The 24,913-nt window shown below is 35.6% G+C and overlaps 1 protein-coding gene across 1 annotated transcript in view; it reads right to left on the bottom strand.

The window, feature by feature from the left end:
• Positions 1-24,913, bottom strand: part of LOC136034983 (uncharacterized) — a 98,139-nt gene that overhangs the window by 21,725 nt on the left and 51,501 nt on the right. Inside the window, exons 11-15 of the mRNA XM_065716552.1 lie at positions 24,661-24,813; positions 21,505-21,694; positions 16,201-16,558; positions 10,460-13,822; positions 1,480-5,830 (exon numbers count right to left, since the gene is read on the bottom strand). Of these exons, the coding sequence (XP_065572624.1) occupies positions 1,480-5,830; positions 10,460-13,822; positions 16,201-16,558; positions 21,505-21,694; positions 24,661-24,813 (8,415 nt within the window). The remainder of the gene's footprint in view (positions 1-1,479; positions 5,831-10,459; positions 13,823-16,200; positions 16,559-21,504; positions 21,695-24,660; positions 24,814-24,913) is intronic.

Genomic DNA, 24,913 nt, shown 5'->3' with positions numbered 1-24,913 from the left:
CCATTAGAGATCTCAAAAACTTAACTGCCGTTTAATTAAGCAATATATAGCAAATAATCCCTGAAAATAAAACACCCTATTTATACAATGGTAAAACATATCATTAAAGTTATCTTTTAAATTAAATAAAAAAGGAAATATTTAACAAAAAATAAGTGATATTCAAAAGCAATATATAGCAAATAATCCCTGAAAATAAAGCACCCTATTTATACAATGGTAAAACATACCATTAAAGTTATCTTTTAAATTAAATAAAAAAGGAATTATTTAACAAAAAATAAAGTGATATTCAACTTAAACGTGCAAAAATTAATTGTAATAAAAGAATTAAAGGTTAAAACGAACAAAAATACTGAAAAACAAAGAAATTAAATCGAAACAAACAGTCCAATCAGAATATACATAAATTACAACAGATATTATTGCAGTATTAATAATAAAACAATAATTAATTAATTTATAAATAAGTATTATTGCAGTTCGAACAATTGTGTCCTCAAAATTAGATCACGTCACGTCTAACAATATGTCGTAAAACCAATTTTAGTCATAGTCCGAAGTATTCAGACTCGGATCTGATATGTGACCACGCGTGAGGTGCGATTATTTACAACAGAAAATTGAGGGACTTTTTGTCAACAGCGGAAACGGAGTAAAATCGCCTAGAATCTGAGACATTGCATTAAGACATCCCACCAAAAATACAAACTGTTTGTTATTTTTGATTATATACAGATATTTTTTTTAATATATATTATATTATATTTATTTTTCATAAATATATATTATATTTTATATTATTTATATTATATTTTTCAGATTTCTAAAATCCAGATAACTATTGAAAGAGGATTTTTTTTGCCGCGTACTGGACTTATTAGCACACGAATCTGACAACGAGATGACTTCACAGCTACTCCATTATCTCAAGTTATGTTTTTGAAATGGCCTTTAGCGATTACGCAAATGCAAAATAGTATCTTAAAAACAAAGGTTCAATTTTTTGGACCCAATAACCTCTTCTGTGACCATTTTCTTTGCTTTATTTCACATTTGAAAAGAAAATATAGGCCTTTATTTCTCATGAAATAGATTGTTTTCAGTAATAAGATCATTTTTTGTAGTTAATTTACTCTCTTAAACTAGTACAGTTTCACATGACTTTTTTTTATTTTTTTACTTCTCTTGAATTGATTGTTTCCAGTCATAAAATTATTTTTGGAAGTTAATTTACAGTCTTAAACCAGTTGAAATTCATACAGTTCCCGAAGCCTCTTTTTTTATATCTCGCTCTATATGTACGTATGAGTATTATCGTTTATATTCAATCGCAACCCAGACTTGTTCAGTCGTTGACCCCCCCCCCTCTTTTTCTTTTCCTCTGAGCTTAGAAAAAAATACAGGTGAAACGTCACTAAAGCTTTCTAAGCCTTAGAAGACTTCTTGATTAAAAAAATAAAATAAAGAAATAATAACCTTCTTCTTCAGTAGATATCTTTTCTGAGAGTCGGGAAGAACTTCTCCTTGGAGTACCAGTAAAATCAACACTTCTTCTTCCAGAGAGCCGTGAGGAACTTTTCATCGGAGTAGCTATCACATCGACACTTTTTGTTCCAGATAATCGTGAAGAACTTCGAATAGGGGCCAAAGTGGCCTCAACGGAAGACGCTCGTCTGCCACGACGTTTGGGAGAAGGTTCAGTTGACTGACTTCTTTCTATGTGAGTAGCAAAAAGATCGGGACTTTGCTCACTTTGAAGTGATTGCCTCGTCCTCTTTCTCTTCGCTTTCTCTGCTTTGGCTGGACTTGTTTTGCCTGGTGTAAGACCAAAATTTTCGTCAGCTTCTTCAGAAAGAAGCTTTCTCTGATTTTTGCCCTTTGCCACAGCGGTAAGGGGACTGGTACCAGTAGTGTCAGGGCTTCCTTTCAGAGGAGACTTATTATTCTCTGTAGCTTCCAACCCTTCTTTAACCTTCTTAATGGTTTTTTTACTCCTATGTTTTTGTTTTGCCATTTTCTCGGAAACAGGTTTAGAAGCTAATTCATCTGACGAAGTAGTTGTAATTTCTGCTGTTTCATGCCCCGACTTCGTAGAGATAGCCGGTGATACGGAGCGTTCCTTCGACCTTCGATCCTTTTCTTCGGACCTACTCCTGGTTTGCCTGGTAAAAGTTTTCTCGGTGATATCTGCCTTGGAGACTCTTTTTGAGGCAATTTTTGATTTCCGTGGCCTGTCTACTTTCATCTTTGGAGTTTGGATAACCAGTTTATCAGCAAATTCTTCTTTTTCTGACGAATGTGCAGTAGATGCATCAGTTGTTTCAACTGTTCCAACTTCATTGGCAGCTGATGGCGTCGAACGAACAAATTTTTCTGATAAAGGACTATTAATAGCTGCAGTTACGTTCAGCGTTTCAGTTTCTTTCAAAACGTTTTGGGCCTCACTATCTTCTACTGTTTCTTTTACTTCCACTGCTGAAATGCTCCTTTCGCCTTCATTCACTGGTTCCTCGGTAGCAGGTGGTGGCTCACTAGCAAAATTCACCTCAGTTTTGGATTGACGACTCTCTCTGTCATCAGGTGATTTCTCTAATTTTTCAGGTATTTTCATTGCTTCCTTACTAAGAGCCAACGATTCTGTAGTTTCTTCTACAGAAGAAACTGAAGCACTACTTTCAGGCGGTGTTTTCAGAAGAGGCGAGCCTCCAGGTATTTTAGCTTCTTTATAAATGCCTATATCGAACTGGACTGAAACATTTTCTAGCGAATCCACTTCCATTGACTTTGGCTCTAAGTGAGGCAGCTCTTCAGTCTGAGATTGAGCCGCCGATATTTGTTTAATGATTTCTGTAGCTTCATCCCTCTGCTCGGTTCTTCCTTCACTGATAGCCCCCATTTCCTCTGTATTATTAGGAAGAATCATTTCAGACTGCGTACCTACTGACTTTTGCTCTGAAGTTGTGGGATCAATATCAACTATAGTACATCTTACTTTTTCCGTAGATACTGAGTCAATGCTATCAGCTACATCCATAACTTCATTAATAATGCTAGACAACTCTTCACATTTACTCGTCGGTGTACCATCTGATTCTGACAAAAAAATGGTACCATTTTCGTTTTGCATAGGAGCTATGTCACTTGTGAGCGAGGCAGCTTCTTTTATTTCCTGCTGCGGTTCCTGCTCGTCCTCCAATGGTCCACCTTCATCTTCAGATGACTCTGATGAAGAATCAAAATTTGGCGGTGGGACAAAACTTGTTGCTTTTCTTGGCTTTGGTGTTGGAGGATAGCTAGGGTTGACAAGCGGGCTTATTATACGCCCCAACTTCGTAGAGATAGCCAGTGATACGGAACGTTCCTTCGACCTTCGATCCTTTTCTTCGGACCTACTCCTGGTTTGCCTGGTAAAAGTTTTCTCGGTGATATCTGCCTTGGAGACTCTTTTTGAGGCAATTTTTGATTTCCGTGGCCTGTCTACTTTCATCTTTGGAGTTTGGATAACCAGTTTATCAGCAAATTCTTCTTTTTCTGACGAATGTGCAGTAGATGCATCAGTTGTTTCAACTGTTCCAACTTCATTGGCAGCTGATGGCGTCGAACGAACAAATTTTTCTGATAAAGGACTATTAATAGCTGCAGTTACGTTCAGCATTTCAGTTTCTTTCAAAACGCTTTGGGCCTCACTATCTTCTACTGTTTCTTTTACTTCCACTACTGAAATGCTCCTTTCGCCTTCATTCACTGGTTCCTCGGTAGATGGTGGTGGCTCACTAGCAAAATTCACCTCAATTTCGGATTGACGACTCTCTATGTCATCAGGTGATTTCTCTAATTTTTCAGGTATTTTCATTGCTTCCTTACTAAGAGCCAAAGATTCAGTGGTTTCTTCTACAGAAGAAACTGAAGCACTACTTTCAGGTGGTGTTTTCAGAAGAGGCGAGCCTCCAGGTATTTTAGCTTCTTTATAAATGCCTATATCGAACTGGACTGAAACATTTTCTAGCGAATCCACTTCCATTGACTTTGGCTCTAAGTGAGGCAGCTCTTCAGTCTGAGATTGAGCCGCCGATATTTGTTTAATGCTTTCTGTAACTTCATCCCTCTGCTCGGTTCTTCCTTCACTGATAGTCCCCATTTCCTCTGTATTATTAGGAAGAATCATTTCAGACTGCGTACCTACTGACTTTTGCTCTGAAGTTGTGGGATCAATATCAACTATAGTACATCTTACTTTTTCCGTAGATACTGAGTCAATGATATCAGCTACATCCATAACTTCATTAATAATGCTAGACAATTTTTCACCTTTACTCGTCGGTGTACCATCTGATTCTGACAAAAAAATGGTATCATTTTCGTTTTGCATAGGAGCTATGTCACTTGTGAGCGAGGCAGCTTCTTTTATTTCCTGCTGCGGTTCCTGCTCGTCCTCCAATGGTCCGCCTTCATCTTCAGATGACTCTGATGAAGAATCAAAATTTGGCGGTGGGACAAAACTTGTTGCTTTTCTTGGCTTTGGTGTTGGAGGATAGCTAGGGATGACAAGCGGGCTTATTATGTTTGATATATCAATCTCAGATAAACGTTTATACTTAGTTAGTCTTCGAGGCTTAAGTGGGGTTATATATTTTTCTGAATCGGTTGATGAAGCAAATAGCACGTCTTTTGACGTTTCACCTGATATTTCGGTTGATAAATCTTGAAAAGTAGAAGCATTAGATTTTTCAGCATTTAACTTTACTTTTTCATCTATGAATGAATCCTGACCGTCAAAAGTTTCTTTTACTACTTTCCTTGGCTGTCCATCAAATGAGCATGTGACATCCTTATCAATGGGAGTTGACTCTTCAACAGTAGCAGCAGCCGTCAGTTTGGTAAGATCTGCATCAGAGATCGTGCAAACTTCCGTTTTATTTACAGTATCTTCTTTATCAGTTACTTCAGCAACATCTTCGACTATATAAGAGTCTTGCCTGCTAACAGTATCTACCCTTTTTATTGTAGTATCCATTGTAGAAGTGATATTTCGAGACATTTCAGTCTCGACATGATCATCAGCACTGGGGACAATCTCTTCCATTTTCATAGAGTTCTCACTTAAAATATAGCCAGTTTCTCTTAAAGGCTGTGTCCCCAGGACAGGTGATTTGCCTAAAGTTGTTACAAGCATTTCAACATCTCCACTAGTTTCTTCTATTTCGCAAGGTTCTTGATCAACAACTATAGTTACTTCTTTTTCAGATCTCTTTTCTAAAGTTAAAAAATTTACTTCCTCCGTTGCTCCAGCCTCTTCAAGAGTCATATGAAGTTCTTCTGTCTTATGAACATCTTGCTTTGATGTCATAATAGCTTCTTTCAATTCGATATCTGGAACTGAAACGTCTGCGTCTACTTCTACGATATTACCTTTTGTTATTGAAGTTTCTAGGAATGGCACTCCCAGTAAAGTAGAATCATGTTTTGCATTCTCGTCTACTGGTTTGGCGATGGCTTCTGCCATCACTACTGGAGGGTTGGGGGTGACAAATTGGTCAGTTTCTTCCTCGAACTGCATGTCTTGTAGCGATGATTCTTCATGCTTATCAACAGAATCGTATTGTTTTCTGACTTGTTCTTCTGGCAAAGCCTCAGATGGTAGACTACTTTCATCTTCCACAGATGCAAGAGTTTTAGCATTACTGAGTGCTGATTTACTGATTTCCATAGGTATATCCAAAAGCTCAGCAACTTCAACAGCTGGCAAAAAATTTTCAACATTTTTTTCCTTCTTATCAGCCTCTGGGGTGAATTTAATGGTAGCCAATGCTTCAGGTTTCGATAGTGTCTGAAAAAAGGAACAAACAATCACCAAGAAAGTTTTCAGTGACCGTGTAAAGAATATTATGAATGTAAATATGAGTCCAGTAGAACTGGAATTTTATGAGTAAAACATTTCCAACCAAATACCTTTTTTTTATTTATTAGACTATCTTTGGTCTTACTTGATTTTCTAAAATGTTTACTGACAAAAGAATACAAGAGACTAATTATTAACCACATTTTTTTCCAGTTTATGTGACACAAGACTTTTCTTTGTGGCACAATCAGCTCAACAGTACAAACGTGTTCATGAATAACTGATGAATTCTTTTGACCGTTTTATTACACCTATCAATTTACATACTTATACTTATCAATTATATTATATACATGCTTAATCTTAGTGAATTCTGTCAATATTAATGCACTCAACAGTGATACTTCTGTAATTGTAAAATTACTATAGCAAGTAACAAAAATAATGCCACTTTTAAGTTATCGCTTTCTTTACTACCAAAACAGAAAACTCATTAAATCAGCTTGTTTTTCGCTATTACTTATTTTTCTTCTTCTTTTTTTTTATTTTTTTAGTTCAAACATTTTAACATGTTTATGTAAAGGATTTTCCCTTTTCCAAATTAGGCAGTTTTTAACTTTGGCTACCAATATAATCAGGCGCAAAGGCAGATAGGTAAAGGTTCGAGCCCCTTCCCTCACCTAAGAGAATGTCAAGTCTTGATGATTTCTCTTGTATTTTCAATTATTTTTCGCATAATTCACCGGTTTCTTGAGTTTTGACCAGCTTGTACCTCATCCCGAAATAACCATTTATCTCTAGTTTCTAACCCACCCCCTCCAAGAAAAACCTTGTAACATCATTCAGACACACACACATGATTTTTTGGGATGAGGGCCAAATAATAAAAATATATTCAGTGTAATAATTTGGATAAGAATTGCCCAGAAATTCGAAAAAATACAGAATTTTGAATGGAGGAGGCATAAGCCCCAATTATAGTAACAATTCTTCGTTGAACCAAAGGAAAGAAAAACACAAATACAAATTTACAAGTTTAAAAAAAATATTAGCAATAAAAATAATACTAAAATAAAAAATGATAATATGTAAAAATCGAGCAAAAAATCTGGCAAGCAATATCTTTTGTTAACAATTTTCATCAACAAGTGTTAGCAACAATTTTCAGGTGGTGCATAAAATCAAACCTATCAACAAAAATTTATATTAATAAATCGTCATTGAACCAAAAAAAAACAACATAAATATAAATTTACAGGTTTTAATAAGATATTGGTAACCAAAACAGTATTTTTTTATAACAATCAAACAGTTCGTGGTAACGAACTGTAGTAAGGAGCGACCCGGCTCAATAGTAAACAAAACTCTAAAAAACAGAATTTTGATACTAAAAGATGCATCAAAAGAATCAGATTTTTATCCTGATTTTAAATATATAAGTTTCATCAAATTTAGTTTTTTTTTCATTAAAAGTTACGAGCCTGAGAAAATTTGCCTTATTTTGGAAAACAGGGGGAAATACCCCCTACAAGTCATAGTACCTTAACAAAAATCACATCATCGCATTCAGCGTATCAGAGAACCCTGTTGTAAAGGCTTCAAGCTCCTATCTACAAAAATGTGGAACTTCGTAATTTTGCCAGAAGACCGATCATGGGTGCGTGTTTATTTATTTTTTTTTTCCATGGGTCACCGTATCGACCGATTGGTCCTAGAATGTCAGAAGAGGGCTCATTCTAATGGAAATGATAATTTCTAGTTCCCTTTTTAAGTGACCAAAAAAACTGGAGGGCACCTGGGCCCCCTCCAACGCTCATTTTTTCCCAAAGTCAACGGAGCAAAATTTTGAGATAGCCATTTTGTTCAGCATATTCGAAAACCATAATAACTATGCCTTTGGGATGACTTACTCCCCCCACAGTCCCCGGGGGAGAGGCTGCAAGTTACAAACTTTGACCAGTGTTTACATACAATAATGGTTATTGGGAAGTGTACAGACGTTTTTCAGGGGGGGGGGGTATTTTGGTTTGGGGGGAGGGTGAGTGCAGGGGGCTATGTGGGAAGATCTTTCCTTGGAGGAATATGCCACGGAAAAGAGAAATTCAACGAAGAGGACGCAGGATTTCCTAGAATTATTATGAAAAAAAACAATGAAAAAAAAATATGAATAAGTTTTTTCAACTGAATGTAAGGAGCAGCATTAAAACTTAAAACGAACAGAGATTATAACGCATATGAGGGGTTCATATCCTCCAAAATACCTCGCTCTTTACGCTAAAGTATTATTAGTAATTTCAACTATTTATTCTACAGCCTTTCTGATTCAGGGGTCATTCTTAAAGAGTTGGGCAAAATTTAAGCTTTAGTGTAAAGAATGAGGTATAACGAGGGGACAAACCCCCTCATATACATAATAAAAATATAAGAATATAAAAGCTCGTTACGTAGGTTAATTCTTAAGTTACGTATATTTTTTACTAATTAAAACGTTTGTTAAAAATTAAAAGTTCTAGTTGCCTTTTCAAGTAACCGGAAAATTGGGAGGGCAACTAGGCCTCCCCCATCCCTTTTTTCTCAAAATCGTCTGATCAAAACTAAGAGAAGGCCATTTAGCCAAAAAAAAAGAATTAATATGCAAATTTCACATTAATAATTTCTGTACGGAGAGCCAAAATCAAACATGCATTAATTCAAAAACGTTCCAAAATTAAATAAAAAAACTAGTTTTTTTTTAACTGAAAGTAAGGAGCGACATTAACACTTAAAACGAACAGAAATTACTCCGTGTATGAAAGGGGCTGTTCCCTTCTCAACACCCCACTCTTTACGCTAAAGTTTTTTAATGTTTAATAAAGTAGAATTGAGAGAAAGAGTAAAACTTTAGCGTAAAGAGCGGGGCGTTGAGAAGGGAACAGCCCCTTTCATACACGGAGTAATTTCTGTTCGTCTTAAGTTTTAATGTCGCTCGCTGCTTTCAGTTTAAAAAAAATGTTTTTTTTATATTTAATCGTTTTTATAGAGTAAGTAATTAAGGAGTGTAAGCGAAATAAACTGTAGACTGGTTTAAGAAAACATAACAGACAAAAAGAAAAAAAAATGGGGTCAAAGAAGAGCCGAATAAAAAAGTCGACCAAAGGGCAAGTATAAAAAAGAGCCTGGTGTCTAGTTACCGCCCCTTATGATTAATCAATAGCTATAGTGAGTTTTCCCTGTATAGTGAGCAGTCAATTTTATTTTCTCTGGTTGATTTTTTTTCCGGTTGATTAGGTCAATTGTAACCCTGTTGTTACAAAAGTAAACACTGAAGATGGTAAGTTTACAAAGACAAATAGAACACATATTTCAAAGAAACCAGATATGAAAAACCTATTCAACAACCTTTCATTTTTGTCAGTTTTTAGAGAAGAAGACAATAACTTTAAACGCAAAAACAAAATTCCAGTGACATTTAACAAAAAATAAAAGGATTGATAGTATCCATTTTCTTTCACATTTTCAACTTCTATACTTCAATTTCTAGTTTATACAAGTATCAATTTTCTACTTCTACACTTTATATATATATATATATATATATATATATATATATATATATATATATATATATATATATATATATATTTTAAACTATTATGTTCTGCTTCCTCTCGAAAGTCACAATCAACATAAACTGCAAATTCAAATTGCACGAAAAATACTATTATTTCCTAAAGCTTTTTCTCTTTCTTTCTAAATGGAATGGTATGCCATCAAACAGATACCTAGGTTAGCCCCTTCTCAAAAAATGACTAGTTCTCACTTCACTATTATTCCTTGACATTTTGCTAAAAGACTAAGCAGAAACTTATTAGGTAAATTTGTTAAGACTACTGGCTTGGTTCATTCCTTATTTTTTCTTCTTTTTTTTAAAGCTCATTTTCTGCACAATTTATTTTAGAGTTATCATGTTTGTATTTTATTTGTCTATACTTTTTATACCTGGATTTAGGTTACAGGTTATAAGTTAATTTTGTATTATATATTATGATTGTGTTATATATTTATCATAATTGTTGTGTGACTTGGCAAATTGAATTATTTGATTACTGTTTTTTAACGCAAGGGAATTGTGGCAGGTGAATAGCACCCAACCAATAGCAAGATAAGTGATACATGATCAGGTTCAGTCAATATTGACCAAAATGACATCCCAGCAAGCTAGTGACTATACAAGGCAGGGAACAATTGAGTGATACGAATGCATATGACCTATTGGTGGAACAAATCAAACCCCAAACAACAGCCACAACATTCCATCAAAGCCGTTTCTTGAATCCTGAAAGCAAGGTTCAAGCAACCCATTAAAAGAAGTGATTAAATTCAGTAAATGGTTAGCGCTGTGTAAAACAATAACGATATGCCTAAAACCATACAACATACTCTATAAAATAGAAAAGAAGAAGCTTACTTCTAAAAGAAGAAGAGGAAGCTTATTTTAAAAAGAAGAAGAGTTTCCGGATTTAGAAATAATCTTGAATGTCATAGATATTTTGTATTACTAGCACATTTTTCCTTTTTTTTTTTATTATTGTATGATAAACATGGGATGATATTTGTTAGTTTAATAGCATGACTTACCACATTTGTTTCTTCATTCAAGTTCAAGTCTTCATTATCACTGACTGCAAGCTCGAAGTTATCTGATTCTACAGGAGACGGCACTGGTGGAGATACTTGCTCAACTGACACAGGAACAACTTCAACCAGTTCAATCGGCTCATCAAGCAGATCAACTCCCCTCATTCTTGTAACATCAATAACAGTTTCATCCAATGATCCTTGAGATGACAGCTCAACAGAGTACTTACTTATTTCAACTGAATTACTGAAATTGAATTCTTTTTCGCGTCCTTTTTCTATTTCTGAAACTTTTATTTGTGATCTAATCACCGGCTCAACAAGTTCATCATTATTCGGAGGTAATTGTAGTTCATTTTCAGACAGAACATCTGCTAATTCAGGTGTACTTTCTCTTATAAAATTATCTCCTGATATAGCTGTCTCTTCCATTGTTTGGGTATGGTACATAGTTAACCTCTTAGTTTGTATCTCAGACACTTGCGTCGTAGTTTCTTGGAAAGTGTTTTCGGTTTCTTTGTCTTCGATATCAGCTTCTTTTTCCGTATGTTGACTCGATAACGGGAAAATGTTCTCTATTAAGCCAGGATACGCAGTAGCTTCTTCCATAGCAGATATGTTCGTTTCATCTAATTTGGGTTGTGCAGTAAGGCAATCTGTTGGTAATTGCCTATCAGATTCAGTCGAAGTTTTAACAGATGAATCTGTGCCGAGCATAGTAGAAGCTTCTCTTAGACTCGGACGGCCTAGCGTTGCAATCTTACTAAACATGACGGAGGTGAAATCACTACTTGCTGGCATGGTATTTGAGACATTAGCTTCTTCAAAAGTAAAACTAACATTGATGGGTAGAGAGACGTCTTTATTATCTTCTTCACTCAAGAATGAATCAGCCGGATTGAACTTAAAATCAACGCTTGTTTCTTCCATTTCTGTATTATCAAAGGTCGTCAGTCGACGAGGCTTAGACTGTAAACTAGCAAAAGCAACGTCATTGACTTCTGTACTAGCATCAGAACGTGAATGTCCTCCAACTGGATAAAATAATGGTTTAGAAGGTTTCGCGGGTGCAGCAGTTTCTTCAGTCGGCTTAAAAGGATCACCGGCTTCAAGAAAAGTAAAGCTTATATCCTTCATTTGCTTATCTTCGCATTTTCCTTCGGGCATAACAGGGGTGGCCGGATGAAACTGAAAATTGAAATTTGTTTCCTCCATTTGAACAGGAGCAAAGGATGTGACATTGTCCCCAATATTATGGGAAATTTTGGGTCCAAGATGTACATGTTCGTCCGTTTGGAGTTGTACCACTGAGGGGAGGCTGCTTCTAACATCATCAGGAGTTCTAGTATTAAACTGCGTAGTTTCTTCCATGTTGACAGGTTCAATAGAAGTAAAACCGTCATCAACAGCATAAGGACTCTTAATACCAAACTGTGTAACTTCCTCCATCTGCACAGGTGCGAAAGAGGTGTAACTAGTATCTATAGTGTCTGGCCCTTTCAAACCTAGCTCAGTAACCTCCATTGATTGATTAAATTCTGTTCTTTCTCCAGTTGCTAATTTGGCACCAGACATTTCCTCTTGATTACTTTCGTTGTTTATAAATCCAGGCCACCTCAGGCCAAACTTCCAGGCCAAATCCAAAGATATTTTGGGAACTGTGGAAGGCAGTTGAACGTTGGTTTCTTCCATATCTTGTTCCCGGGCCGTGCTTTCCCTCCGATTAAATTCTTCGATGGCCTCATCAAATCCTGAAGTGTCTATTTCTTTCAAAAACTTATCCGATTCATTGGTCTCTATAGCCTCTTGTGCTTTACGATCACTATGAGACCGTGAAAAATAAGCAGCTATATTTCCCTGCCGTTTTTCCAACTCCTCACGTTCTTGCCTTAGCTTCAGAATAAAGCTTGTCTCTTCCTTATTGCTGGTAATATTTTCTTGTATGTTACTTCGAATGGCAGTACTAGAATCTAATCTGGCCGTAGAATCTGATGAAACTTCCATGCTATGAAAAGACTCGGTTTCACTCACTTGTTGGGAGATCTGTTCTGTAGAGAAGGCTTTTGTCGATTCATCATAGGTCGAATCATTTCCTGCTTTTTCATTCTGCCTAAGGTTCCACTCTCTCGTTTCTTCAACAGCTTGTCTTACTTCGTCGGTAGGAGGAATCATTCTTACTGGCGTAGCTATGCTTCTATCTATTTCAAATATATTAATAGGAGGGACAGAAGTCATTTCCATGGGGGAAGCTGTAAGACTTTTCTCAACAATGTCGGGACTCTTGAGAATAACTGGAGGTAGAGTACTGAACCTCAAATGCTTCGACCTAATAACATTTGTATCATCTTGGTCACTTCTTGCCTTTAAAATCGACAGTGGGGGATTGTTCAAAACGCTGCTTCGCTTTTGCGAGCGGATACGATGAACTGTTGGAGTACGGAGCACTGACTTAACCGCAGGGCTAAAAGGAGAGGTATCACCCATAATACTTTTATCTTGAGAAACCTTAAGCTTTTTAGGTGTAGGTTGCATAACCTCTTCTTTTACGGGCACTTTTTTGGCCGAAGCAACGAGAGACGGTTCAACCGTATCATTAAGTCTAATGCTCTTTATAAAAGGAATTTCACTGTCGCAAATTTTTCGTTTACGCTCTCTACTAGGAGTCGACGCCAAAGCGACACGAGTGCCTTCAACCATCTCTGCTAAGTAGCGTGAAGAGTTTGTGGAAATGTTCTGAACAGCAGGTTTTACGATGGCAGAGAGAGGTTTTGGGTATGATTTTTGAACGTGAGTACGATTCTTTGCCGCTGCCCAATTTTTGGTGAGAGATGCAGTAAGTGGAGGAAGCACTTTAAAATAAGCATTAACTATACCATCTCTCAATGGATTTGATAACTTTTGTTCCTTTAGCTGCTTCTGCAAAGACAAAGCATCAGAAAATCTACCACGCTGCAGGTAAAACGCTAAAAGCAGATCTATCGCTTTTGAATTTTGGCAAGATTGAAGAAACTTTATAAATACAGCTTCTTCAGCTTTTGAAAAAGGTCTTTTCATAACAAGGTCGAGACACCCCTTTTCAGCACAAGCCGAAAATATGTATGTCAATAGACATTCTTCATTTCCTGAGGATCTTTCAGACCTCACATAATCAAAAGCCTGACATATGAATCCATTGACAAGAAGAAGACGAAGACGCATAAAAGTATCTTCAAGATCTCCTTCAACACAAGGTCGTAAAGTGGAGAATTTCAAAGCTCGCTTGTGCTCATTGTCATAAGCCAACAAGTTGATAATGCTTCGGTAGTTTCTGATACCAATATCATTAAAATGAACAGACGAACTAAGCAAACATGACAAGCCATTCTGAAATAAGACAATTCAAAGTTAGTGAAACTGAGGGAAATATATAATCAAAAGTGAAAATTAGTAAAACTGAGGGAAATACATAATAACTTGTATAGAACAGAATTTATGAAAGACGCTTAAATCGAAGTAGAATTATCCTGACAAGACATAATTAATGATAAGCGATACAGTCAAACACGCGAAGTTTGTAAGCAAAAACCGTAACTTTAAACATTTAAACGAAAAGCCATAAGCTACCAAAGACATCTCCCTGTTGTACTAGGGTCGTTTAATTATTGTATTGTTTGTCATTTCTCTCTTTGTTTTTTATATCGATTTCTTCTGATTTCTTGATTTTATTTCTTTGATTTTAATTACTTTGATTTCTTGATTAATTTTGATAGCTTTTGATTTATCTACCTTTCCCGTTATTACAGTTTTTGATTTCTCTCTTTGTGAAACTGCATTTACATGATGTACCAATAACAGTTCAAATAGGGATAAATCCTTTTACTAGAAAGTGAAAAACAATGATAAAATCTTGGATATTCGATCACATACACAGCGAACGTCATCAGCAGATAAACTGGAATAAAACCGGAATAAAATGTAGAATTGAATTAGAGCTTTGAAAACAAGTTATGTTAATTTTCGGGGGAGGGGTTCTGAAATTTATAAACGTTCTTCGTGATATTATTAAAAAAAAAATTCTTTTCATAAATGTTCAAACCATTAGGTAAACTAGCATATTTGAATCAAACGCAAAATATCACAATTGGATTTTCTTTTAGTCACAGCAATTGTAGCTGTTTAAGAACACAGTAGACTGAACTTTGTGTCCTTGTAATTGATGTTCTTTGTGAGTGGAGGACTTAGTCATTTTTTCTTCTTCTTTTTTTTTTAAACTAGACGAAGGCAATTTACACTCTTCTTGTACATCTACTAAATTTACACTCTTCGAGAGTAAAAGACCATCAAATGAAATAATTTTAACTAGAATTAGTGAAAAATCCGTGTATGCATTTTCCATAGAAATTCTTCGCGTTTTTCGCATTCTAGAAGGTAAATAATGCCCTGTACGCCCAAAACACCCCCCCCCCCCCCACCCAAAAAAATACACAGAAACAAAAAGCCAATACTTTATTCAGTAAAACTAAAAAAGAGGCTTAAAAAAACTACACAAAGACTATATAAACTAAAATAAACTAAATAGAAGATGGGTTTGATTAACCTCACTCAAGAGAAATAGCGCATCTGACCACACAAACGTTATAAATGAATTCGAATTACTCAACGATTACTCAGCGAATGAATTACTCAACGAATTCGTAAAACGAATTCGGTAATTGCAGTTGAAGGTCACGAAATCTTGCGTGACTTGATGGATTTATAGGGAGTGACGCAATCTTGTATGACATGCTAGACTTCAGGGGGACCTTGGGGAACACAGAATCAAGAGCGTCAAAGAAAGATGATAAGCATCTTAAGCACTCGTTCTTCAGAGGAACTGCTTTAGATTATTTTAATTCAATAGGTAATTATAGATAATTTTATAGATTAATTTTAAGATAGATAGTTATAGATAATTTTAGGAGAAAACGCTTAGCAATGATCAAAATGCAAATCATCATGGACAAAGTGTATCAAGCCTGCTTAGCATGTATACATTGAAAGAGCAGCTGTTTGGGGGATTGGACACGTCCTCTGAGCTAACAAAGATAACAAACCTACAACACCAAATAGGAGACAAAGGGGTAATAGAAAGGCCAGATAACCCAAACTGGGGGAGGCATGATTATATTAAAATTTACTCCAAATTTTTGGGATTTTGTTCTTAAAGATGACCCAAGAAGAAACTTTAAAAATAAAATGGAATGGACGAGTGGTGGTCCGTCTGTGGGGTTCAGACGGTTTAACACTGCTACGAACATGTAGAAGCACAATAAATAATACTAATTAGAAAAAATGAAAATAATAACAGCAAATTTAAACAAGGATAAGTCTATGCACAAAGATTATTTTACTGATGTCCTCCTCTGCGCTTAATCAACGTATATAAGGCCAACCTTGTTTTAAGCATTAAGACGTTTCAGTTCTTCCCAATGTTGTAAACGACAAGGAACTCTTTGACATGTCACACACTTTGAACGTGAAATTTAACATACCAAATATTCTACCCCAGCAGCCCTAGTTAAAGAAATGCAGACCTTATCAAATTAGATTTGCCTCAAACTTCATAAAACCAAATTTTACCTCAAATTTCTTATCATCAAATTCTACTTTACCATTCAGTATGGTCAACTGTCTTGATATGGTCATTTGGACAATAGATTTGATCAATTTTTGGTTATTTGATAGATTTGGACAATTTTTTGTTAAAAAATAAAAAATGTTACCTCATATTTCTTATGGTCGATCATCCAGTAGCCGTGTGTGATTTTGGTTAATTCACTAGATACATCAAAAGCCAATGGGAACGTCTCTAAGGCCTCTAAAACACTTGAATTTCTTTCTCCTCTCAAAGCGGAGGCTATGTCAAGGAGAATGTACTGAACCACCTGATGTTTTAAAAGTACTGGACCATCTAGTAGATATATCTGGAGCAGAGAGCCAAGGGATGGGGGTGGGTATAGATTTTGATCTTCTTGCTGCCAAAGGATGTTGACCTGTTCCCCAAGAAGTTCAACAAGGTTGTCAACAAGGAGTACCTTGTTTGGATCGAGTGTAGAAATGCGTGAACACAATATATTTCTCCTAGAAATAGCCCTGGTATAGAGACTCCTCTTTAAGAAAATACCGGATGATAGACTCTAAAGGGGAAAATGAGAGAGAAATAAAGAAAGCGATGTGTTAGCCTTTCAAGTTAAAATAGGCAATATCCAATGCAAAATTTGAAACACTGAAGTGAATTACAAAAAAAAAAATCACGCAGAAGATTTTTCCAACAGTCACTCTACAAATAATTCCTTTTCACAACTTTGTTTGGTTAAACAATTAAAAAAAAAGTTTTTTCAACTGAAAGTAAGGAGCGACATACAAAACTAAAAAAGAACAGAAATCATTCCACATATGAAAGAGGCTGTCCCTTCCTCAACGTCCCGCTCTTTAAGCTATAGTTTGATTCTATGTCAAAGTTCTACTTTTTAAAACAATAAGGGCAAGGGTTTTAATTTTCGACATAACACCCTAAATTAGGTTTTCTTTTCTTATACCACACAGTCGTTCTATCACGAACAAATATATTTTCAAATAGGGATAAATCCGTTTAGACAGTGAAAAAAAAAGGTAGAAAAGTCCCTGTTCAAAGCGACCAGGAAGATTCAAAGCGATCAGAGGGTGGATGCCCCCCCTCCGCCTCTTCTTTCCCGAAATGCATCTTATAAAAACTTTTAGATGGTCATTTGTTGTCGTAGAAACTTCAAAAAAGGCTCATTCGATTGGAAATTGGAAGGGCTAGTGCCCCTTTTTAATAGTTGAAAGTGACTGGAGGGCAACTAACCCCTCCTCCCACGCACACCATTTCCCCAAACACGTCCAATCAAAATTTTGAGATAGCTTTTTTGTTCAACGTAACTGAAAGGTTCAGTAATTATTTCTATGGGGATGTCAACCTTTCCACAGTCCTAAGGACAAGGGCTGTAAGTTAGACAATTCTTTCATTGTTTACACATAGTATATGTCATTGACATAGGTATGCATGTTTGAACTTTACTTTCCAAGAACACGAATGGTGTTCAGATGAGCCTTTCAAAGAATGTTGAGAGGAGTGTTGAACTAAACCAAAACACGGTAAGTGTATACGGATTGTAAAAAGGGTACAACAAGGGAATAACTGATTACATTAATTTTGAAAATTTAGGAAACGTTAAGGAAGATGATCAAAAAGGCAATATTTGCATGCTAATAATACTACTATATCTACCACCACCGCCACTACCAAATTACTCACTTACAGTATAAAAAAATGAACTAAATCAAAAGACGCTATGTGTATGCACATTGTCAAAATAAAGTATCTCAAGAATTGGTTTGGGTATTAAGCTGAAACTTCCAGAGAATACTTAGAGGGGAAGATCATCTCACCAAAAGACAATATGTGCGCACTACTACTAATACTACTGTTACTGCTAAATTTACTATTACTATACTACTTGTAGGGCTAAGAGCATTTTGATGAAAATTTCAAGAAGCATACGAACATAGGTTATCAAAAGAATATATAAGCAATGTCACAGCAATGGCTAATTGTATTAAGTTGAAACTTCCAGGACTTAATGAAAGGGATGTTCAACTGATTTGACCAAAACACAATAGGTAAGAACTGCTGCTGCTAGTAGTACTACCGCTATTCAATACTATTTTTGTATACTCCTTCGCTGAGTTGAATACTATTCAGTACTATTCTCCTTTGCTGACAGGCTGTCCTTACTGCTGGCAGATATTTCTGCACGATCACTGAAAGTTGATGTTACCCTGACACCTGGAAGCAGGGATTCGTGACGCCAATTCAGAAGAAGGGCTCTGGGGAGGGTTTCAATGGGGTTCAACCAATTACGCTCACCTCCAGTTTTTTCGAAATTGTATGAAAACTTTCTGACTGATTGGCTCAAGTCAAAATTGAAGAACTTATTGACGCAAAGCCATTTGGTAATCAACTTGGCCTTTCTACTGCTCATTATCTTGTAAGCTTACTGGATACAATATATGAAAGTTTGGAAAACCATGATGTTTGGCAAAATCTACTTCTAATAGACCTCCAAAAAGCTTTTGATCTGATTAATCACAATGTTTTTAGTTGAAAACCCCCTAAAAGAATTTCATGTTAACCCAAACTTTGTTAGAATAATAGCGTCTTTCTTTTTCATTACAACTCAATGTGTAAAGTATAAAAATATCTATGTCTATTCAGATCTCCTTCCAGTTTACTCTGGTGTGCCCCAGGGTACCCTCCTTTGGCTGCTCCTGTTCCTGATTATGATAAATGAACTTGCTACTGAACACCCTGACCGCTGGAAATTTGTTGACGACACGACATGTCCTTACTGGAAAAATGCCGGAAAAATTTGAAGAGCTCAGCCATAGATATCATGGAAGATATTTCCAGTGACGCTGCACAGGCCGACACGACTATGAATGCCAAAAAGTCAAATATCATGACTATCAGTTTCTTGAAGAGTACATCTTCGTTCATGCAACCAACCACTCCGTAGATATCTGTCCTTAGCAATGCAAACTCCTCGTATCACTATCTCGAGCAATCTGAAGTGGGAAGTCCGCGTTACTAACATTACAAAGTAAGCTGATTGGGCACTTTCTGCTTTTCTTAACCTGCTCTAAGTTTTCTTAACCCGCAATCCACCTTTTAAGAATTTATATAAGTTTCATCCGCCCTTTTCTTGAATATTCTGATCCCATTTGGCATTTTGGCTTAACAACTTCCTAATCTTATTCAATAGAGTCAGTCCAGAAGCGAGCATTAAGAATTATCTATGGTCAAGGTAAATTCCCATATACCTTTCTTCTTAAGCATTTCCAGCTCACTACCCTATCAGAAGGAAGAACCCTCCTGTGCATCTGGTTTGGCAATAAAGACATGACAAACCCCTGTTTTAAAGATTTATTCCCCCCGTCTTTTCATCATCTAAGATCCCGACCTCAAAGACCCAACTCCCAGAAAGTTCCCGTCCTTCAACCTCTCCCACCAATCCACGAGAGATACTGGACGATTTTCGTTCCTGCATATGTAAACATTATTAATCAGTGAATATGTTGTATTGACTCAGTTTTTTAGTTGATGATTTGTTATTTTAATCTGACAAGCGTTTGTCTGTCACTGTTGTCTGTGCCTGTGTTTTTCTCCTTTTTTTTTACTTGACAAGTTTTATCTGACTGTAATACTTGACGTAAAACGCTAATTCAGCGCCATGCGCTGTGAAAGTCGTTTTTAAAATAAAAGTCTCTCTCTCTCTCTCTAATATCACTACTACTACTGTGACTGCTATTACAACTATACCTAAGGGCATGGAGGTGAAATTTTCCAGAAATTTTGAGGGAGAAAATGAAATGAATCAGAACACTCCCTCTGTGCACAGGTTGTCAAAACGTTGTAACAGCAATATCTTAGGAAGAGTTTGGCTGTGAAGTTGAGACTAACAGGGCTGGTTGTGAGGGATGTTGAACTAACCAAAAGAAAATATTTACATCCTAATGCTACTGCTTCTACTCATACTACTATTACTGTTACTGCTATTAGTACTTCTATTACTACTCCTGCCACTAAAGCTTAGGCAACTACAATTAATTTTGCAGCTACTACTACTACTACTACTACTACTACTACTACTACTACTACTGCTACTACTACTATTAAAACTAAGAATATTAAGGCGAAAAATTTAGGATATGTAGAAACTGTATAGAACTAAATCGAAAAACACTATGCCCACACAAGTTGTCAAGCGGACGCATCAGAAATTCTGCAGGAATGGTTGATGGTATGTATTAAGCTGAGACTTTCAGTATGTGTTGAAGGGGATGTTGAAGAAACCAAACGTGCTATACGCATACTCTTACGAATACTGCTACAACTACTGCTGCTGCACAAGCTAAGCGTAATAAGGTGAAACTTTTAAGCAATATTTAGGCGGATGTTGAACTAAATCAAAACAAACTATTAGCATGTGGACTTTCAAAAAGATGACAAAACAATATATGAAGAATAACTTATTATTAATTTAGACCATTAAGGGTAAGTTGTAGGAGATTTTCAACTAGCCAGAAGACACTATATGTATACTTTTAACACTACAACTAAAGTTCATGCAGCTAATGACGCTAAAGGTATTAAGATGAAACTTTTATGGAACGTTTAGGCGTTTCAATTAAAGGAAAAAATAGTATGCATGCAGGTTTTCAAAAGGGCATATGAGCAACATCATAGGCAGCACTGCTTTATAATAGCTAGAAATATCATTGAAACTTTTAAAGGAGCTAAATTAATTCAAAACTAGATAGTGCCTCTTTATGAATCACAAGCAGCCCTTTCCTAAGTCAATTCATTTTCCAAGCTCATCCAGTTGAAACTTTGAGACAATCATTTTGTTCAGCATAGTAGAAGGATCCAGCAACTATATCTTCTACTGAAAACAAAACTAAGTTTCTGTAATTTAACGAAAATAATATACGCTTGAAATGTTTTCACCTTTCTTACTTTCATAAATACAGAAATATCAAAACTTTAAGGAATAAATATTAGTATATGTTAATTAAACTGACAATCCACGGTTATTTCCTTCTTTATTTTTACCAAAGTGCAAATTGTGATCTGGTCTTGAGAAGCCATGGGGATTATCAGCCCTACTCATGTTGATTTTGTTCGTTTTGAGTTTGACTGGGATATTTGTTGTAATTTCTGTTCGTTTTGAGTTTGATTCATTTATTGATAGTGATTTGTGGTAGTTTTGCGCTTGGAAGAATATTTAACTTTATTTTTAATCATTCTTGGCTTAATAGAGCCCTTTTCTTTTCTTTGAAAAACTTTTTTTGTGGAAAAGTTTTATATAATAAATAAAACGAACGTAAATTTGTCAACTCTTTCATATTTTAGATGGAATGTGGGGATAGTACAAAATCGTGACTCACTCTCCTCACCCTAGCAAGTCTTGATTGCTGTAACGGTAAGAATCACTCCTAATATTTACCTGATGTTATAAAAATTCTTAATTTTCGACACTGGATACGGCAGCAATGGGATATTATAGTTTTCTTCTTTTTCTTGTTCCGATGGCTCATGGTATTCAGTTTCTGGGAGAAGTCCAGCATGAACAAACCACAGGAGAGCCTCGAAGTAATCAATAATTAATTGTGCAGCTCTTATACGCTCCCTCAGTGCTGAAATGAAAAAGCACTATGTTACATAACGTAGACTTAACTTTTACTTACAAAATATACTTACCCAAATTTACTCTAATTTTTAAATGAATCCTAAGTTCACTTTGAAATGACACAGAATTGGTTGCTTTCCATACTAAATGAGCCTGCTCCAACCAATTCGGAGACAAATACACCAGCTTACATAAAAGATTCAGTCCAGATACTGAAGCAACAGTTACAGAAAGGGAATCTCATGGGAAAGAGTAAAGAAATAAAAATGGAGATAACCACACTCTTCTATAACGTAAAAGAAAAACAACCATTTTTAAATTTTGAAAGTACAATCAGGAATCTGCATTCATTTCCTATGGGGCCTAAATTAAGGGAGCTTGTGTTTCTAGTGATACGTATGATTTTACCATACCGAAATTCCTATGGAGCCTAAATTAAGGGAGCTTATGTTTCTAATGAAACATATGATTTTACCAAACCGAAATAAAATGTCATATTTCTTAGACCACGAGTCCGCCAAGCGTAAAGAAAATAAAGGATTTTTCAGTTTGTTTTTAATTTGAGGTAAAAGGTACAGAATTAAGGTTCAAATTGACGAAAAAAAGATGAATCTAGAGAAATTTGATATTTGGAGTTAGAGGTAAAAAAGAAGAATTCTTTGCGTTATATTACTGGAAACATGTGCCCTTACGTGTGGAGTATAAGAAAAAGAAATAAAGCGGTGAGTTTGGAATATTTTAAGAGTCAAATTGAAACGAAAAATTGTATTATTAAATTCAAGTGAAGAGTGGAGAAAATATTTTCTTGATTTGAATTGTAAATAAGAATATGAGTGTGGTAAAAAAGGAGTGAGAAAGAGAGTTTGAGTTTCTGAGTGGGAAGAGTGTGTGCATGAGTGAGAATAGCGTTGCCGGTTGGGTAAATGGAGATTAGATTATTTTGTTTTAAATAGCAGCCGAAAATACGAAAAGGAGGAAAATGAAAGAAAAAGAAAAGAATGAAAATTAAAAATGAGGTAGAGCCGTCTTTTCAGCTCATTTGATTCGTATATAAGTGTGTTTATTTGTATGTAATGTAAAAATAATTTGAAATGATACTGGAAGTTTTTTTCTGGGGGGGAATAATTTATAATTGTTTTTATAACAGCGGCCTCTTCGTAGAATTGGAATTTAAAAAAGTTCGCTATTTGCTGTAAAGTGGTCCTTTCGATAGCAGCAGGTAATAAGTTTGATTAATTTATCGGGAAAACCCGATAAATTTAGATTTGTAAGTATAAAGGTTTTTTTGTGTTGTTTTTTATCCCACCACCTCTCAGTGGCACGAATATTTCAAAACAAAAAAAATATTGAAACATTACTAAGAATTAAATGCCTCCAACACTTTAATTTACTTAAAAAAACAGCCGAAGAGCGGTCTTCGGCAATGACAATGTACTACTACCTCTAGATTATAATAAAAAAAAAGCTCTCCCGCAGAGAGGACGTCCTTCCGCTACAGAAAGTCCCCGCTTACCCTGGCCACTTTACAAACCAGTTCGTATCATTCTTGGTTATCTTTTAGACTTGTAAGTATAAAGGTTTTTTTTTTTCCACCACCTCTCAGTGGCACGAATATTTCAAACAAAAAAACTATTGCTTTCACCATCTCAAATATTTTAGGATTCCCTGAATTCTCCCGAATGAAAATTTTGTTTTCTGAACTCTCCTGGTAAACTAACGTTCATAAACACATTGACGTTAACATGAGATACAAACAATTAATTTTCAACAGCATTAATTTTCGGGCGAGTTGTAGAAAACCCAATTTTATTTTGGGGAAATTTGAGGAAACCCTGAGAATTCTGGACCGTGAAGGCACTGCTCTTAACTGTCAGAGAACTTGCGCAGTTAGGAGCTTACAAGAAACAAAGGAATAAATTATGCACATAAGAATAATAGAAAATGAGAAAACAAGCAACAGTATTTCGTATCTGACTTAATACTGATACTTGTAACGTTACTTGTATTGAGTTGATACATTTGCAGTCCTTCATGATCAACAACTATCAGTTGAGTTAGTTAATATGCAGCCCATTTTGATATATATTATGAAAATTAGACTTTATCAACCCCAACCCTCCCCCTAAAGAAGTCGATTTGCTTGGGAGTCCTAAACAACAAAACCAGGAAACTAGCTTCTACCTCTAATCATTTAATCTACAGTTATCAGGCTCTTCTGGTAGGGTTCCTGGTGAAAAGACTACAGGCCCTCCTACTACCAAGGTCAGAATGGTTCAAGACCCCAAAAAGGCAAACAATGGATATTAGTTGTTACTTCCCAAATTTTTTGTTGAAATACGATAATCCTTTCCAGTAGTTTTCTTGATATCTTAGTAGGCTAGAAATTTTTTTTTCATATAATCATTGGAGCTTTCATAAACTTCCGAGAATCTTTTTTTCCAATTTCACGATCCAAATTTATGGATTCTTAGTTCTTACCGTTTCTTAGCTGTATATATCTGATCACGAGTAAAAAAAGGGAGCAAAATCAGAACTGCCGGACTTCAGCATAAGTAATACCCCTACGTCGTTATTGCAGTGTAACGGGAAGGGGGCGGGGCTAGGTTGCTCATGACTACACTTGGTCAATAAAAAACGACCAAGATAATTTAATTTTTGTTCATGGTTCAATCAAACACGAATATTAATGTTCAATTTTTACCTAAGTCAAGTAATTGAATAAATATCAAACACAATTTAGTTTCGATCAATATTATGAATGTTCTTGATGGTTGTCAAATTACCAAGTCAAAACTGATAATGCAGGTAAACAGAACCGAAGCAATTCACAGTGTGAAAATTTACAAGCAACAAAAAAGCTGATTTTTATTTTACCTTCAACGTTTATGGGGAAGTCAACCCTTCCCCTTGAAATAAAACCTTAGAAAAATGCAATTATACAAAATAACAATAATAAATATTTGAGAGTTCTACCTTTTAACAGGTGATCTTCAACCTTCCCAACTGCACGGCTTTCCATTACCAGTAAAAGATTTTTCAATAGCCTCAAATGTCCGTCATTTTTATGAAGACTGTCAACAGTGGACGTTTCGGCCATTTCACAAGACAGGTTGAACAGAGGAATACCTGAACATAAACACACTTTAAACAGTGTAAAATAGCAATTTGTTGAAAAAAAAAATAAAAAAAAACGAATTGCAAATTAGCATCATCGAGGTCATATATT

The sequence above is a fragment of the Artemia franciscana genome, chromosome 13 (assembly GCF_032884065.1).
Source record: "Artemia franciscana chromosome 13, ASM3288406v1, whole genome shotgun sequence".
Taxonomy (NCBI): Eukaryota; Metazoa; Arthropoda; class Branchiopoda; order Anostraca; family Artemiidae; genus Artemia; species Artemia franciscana.
Note: the sequence above shows the minus strand (reverse complement) of the source record. Positions and strands in the feature narration are given on the sequence as shown.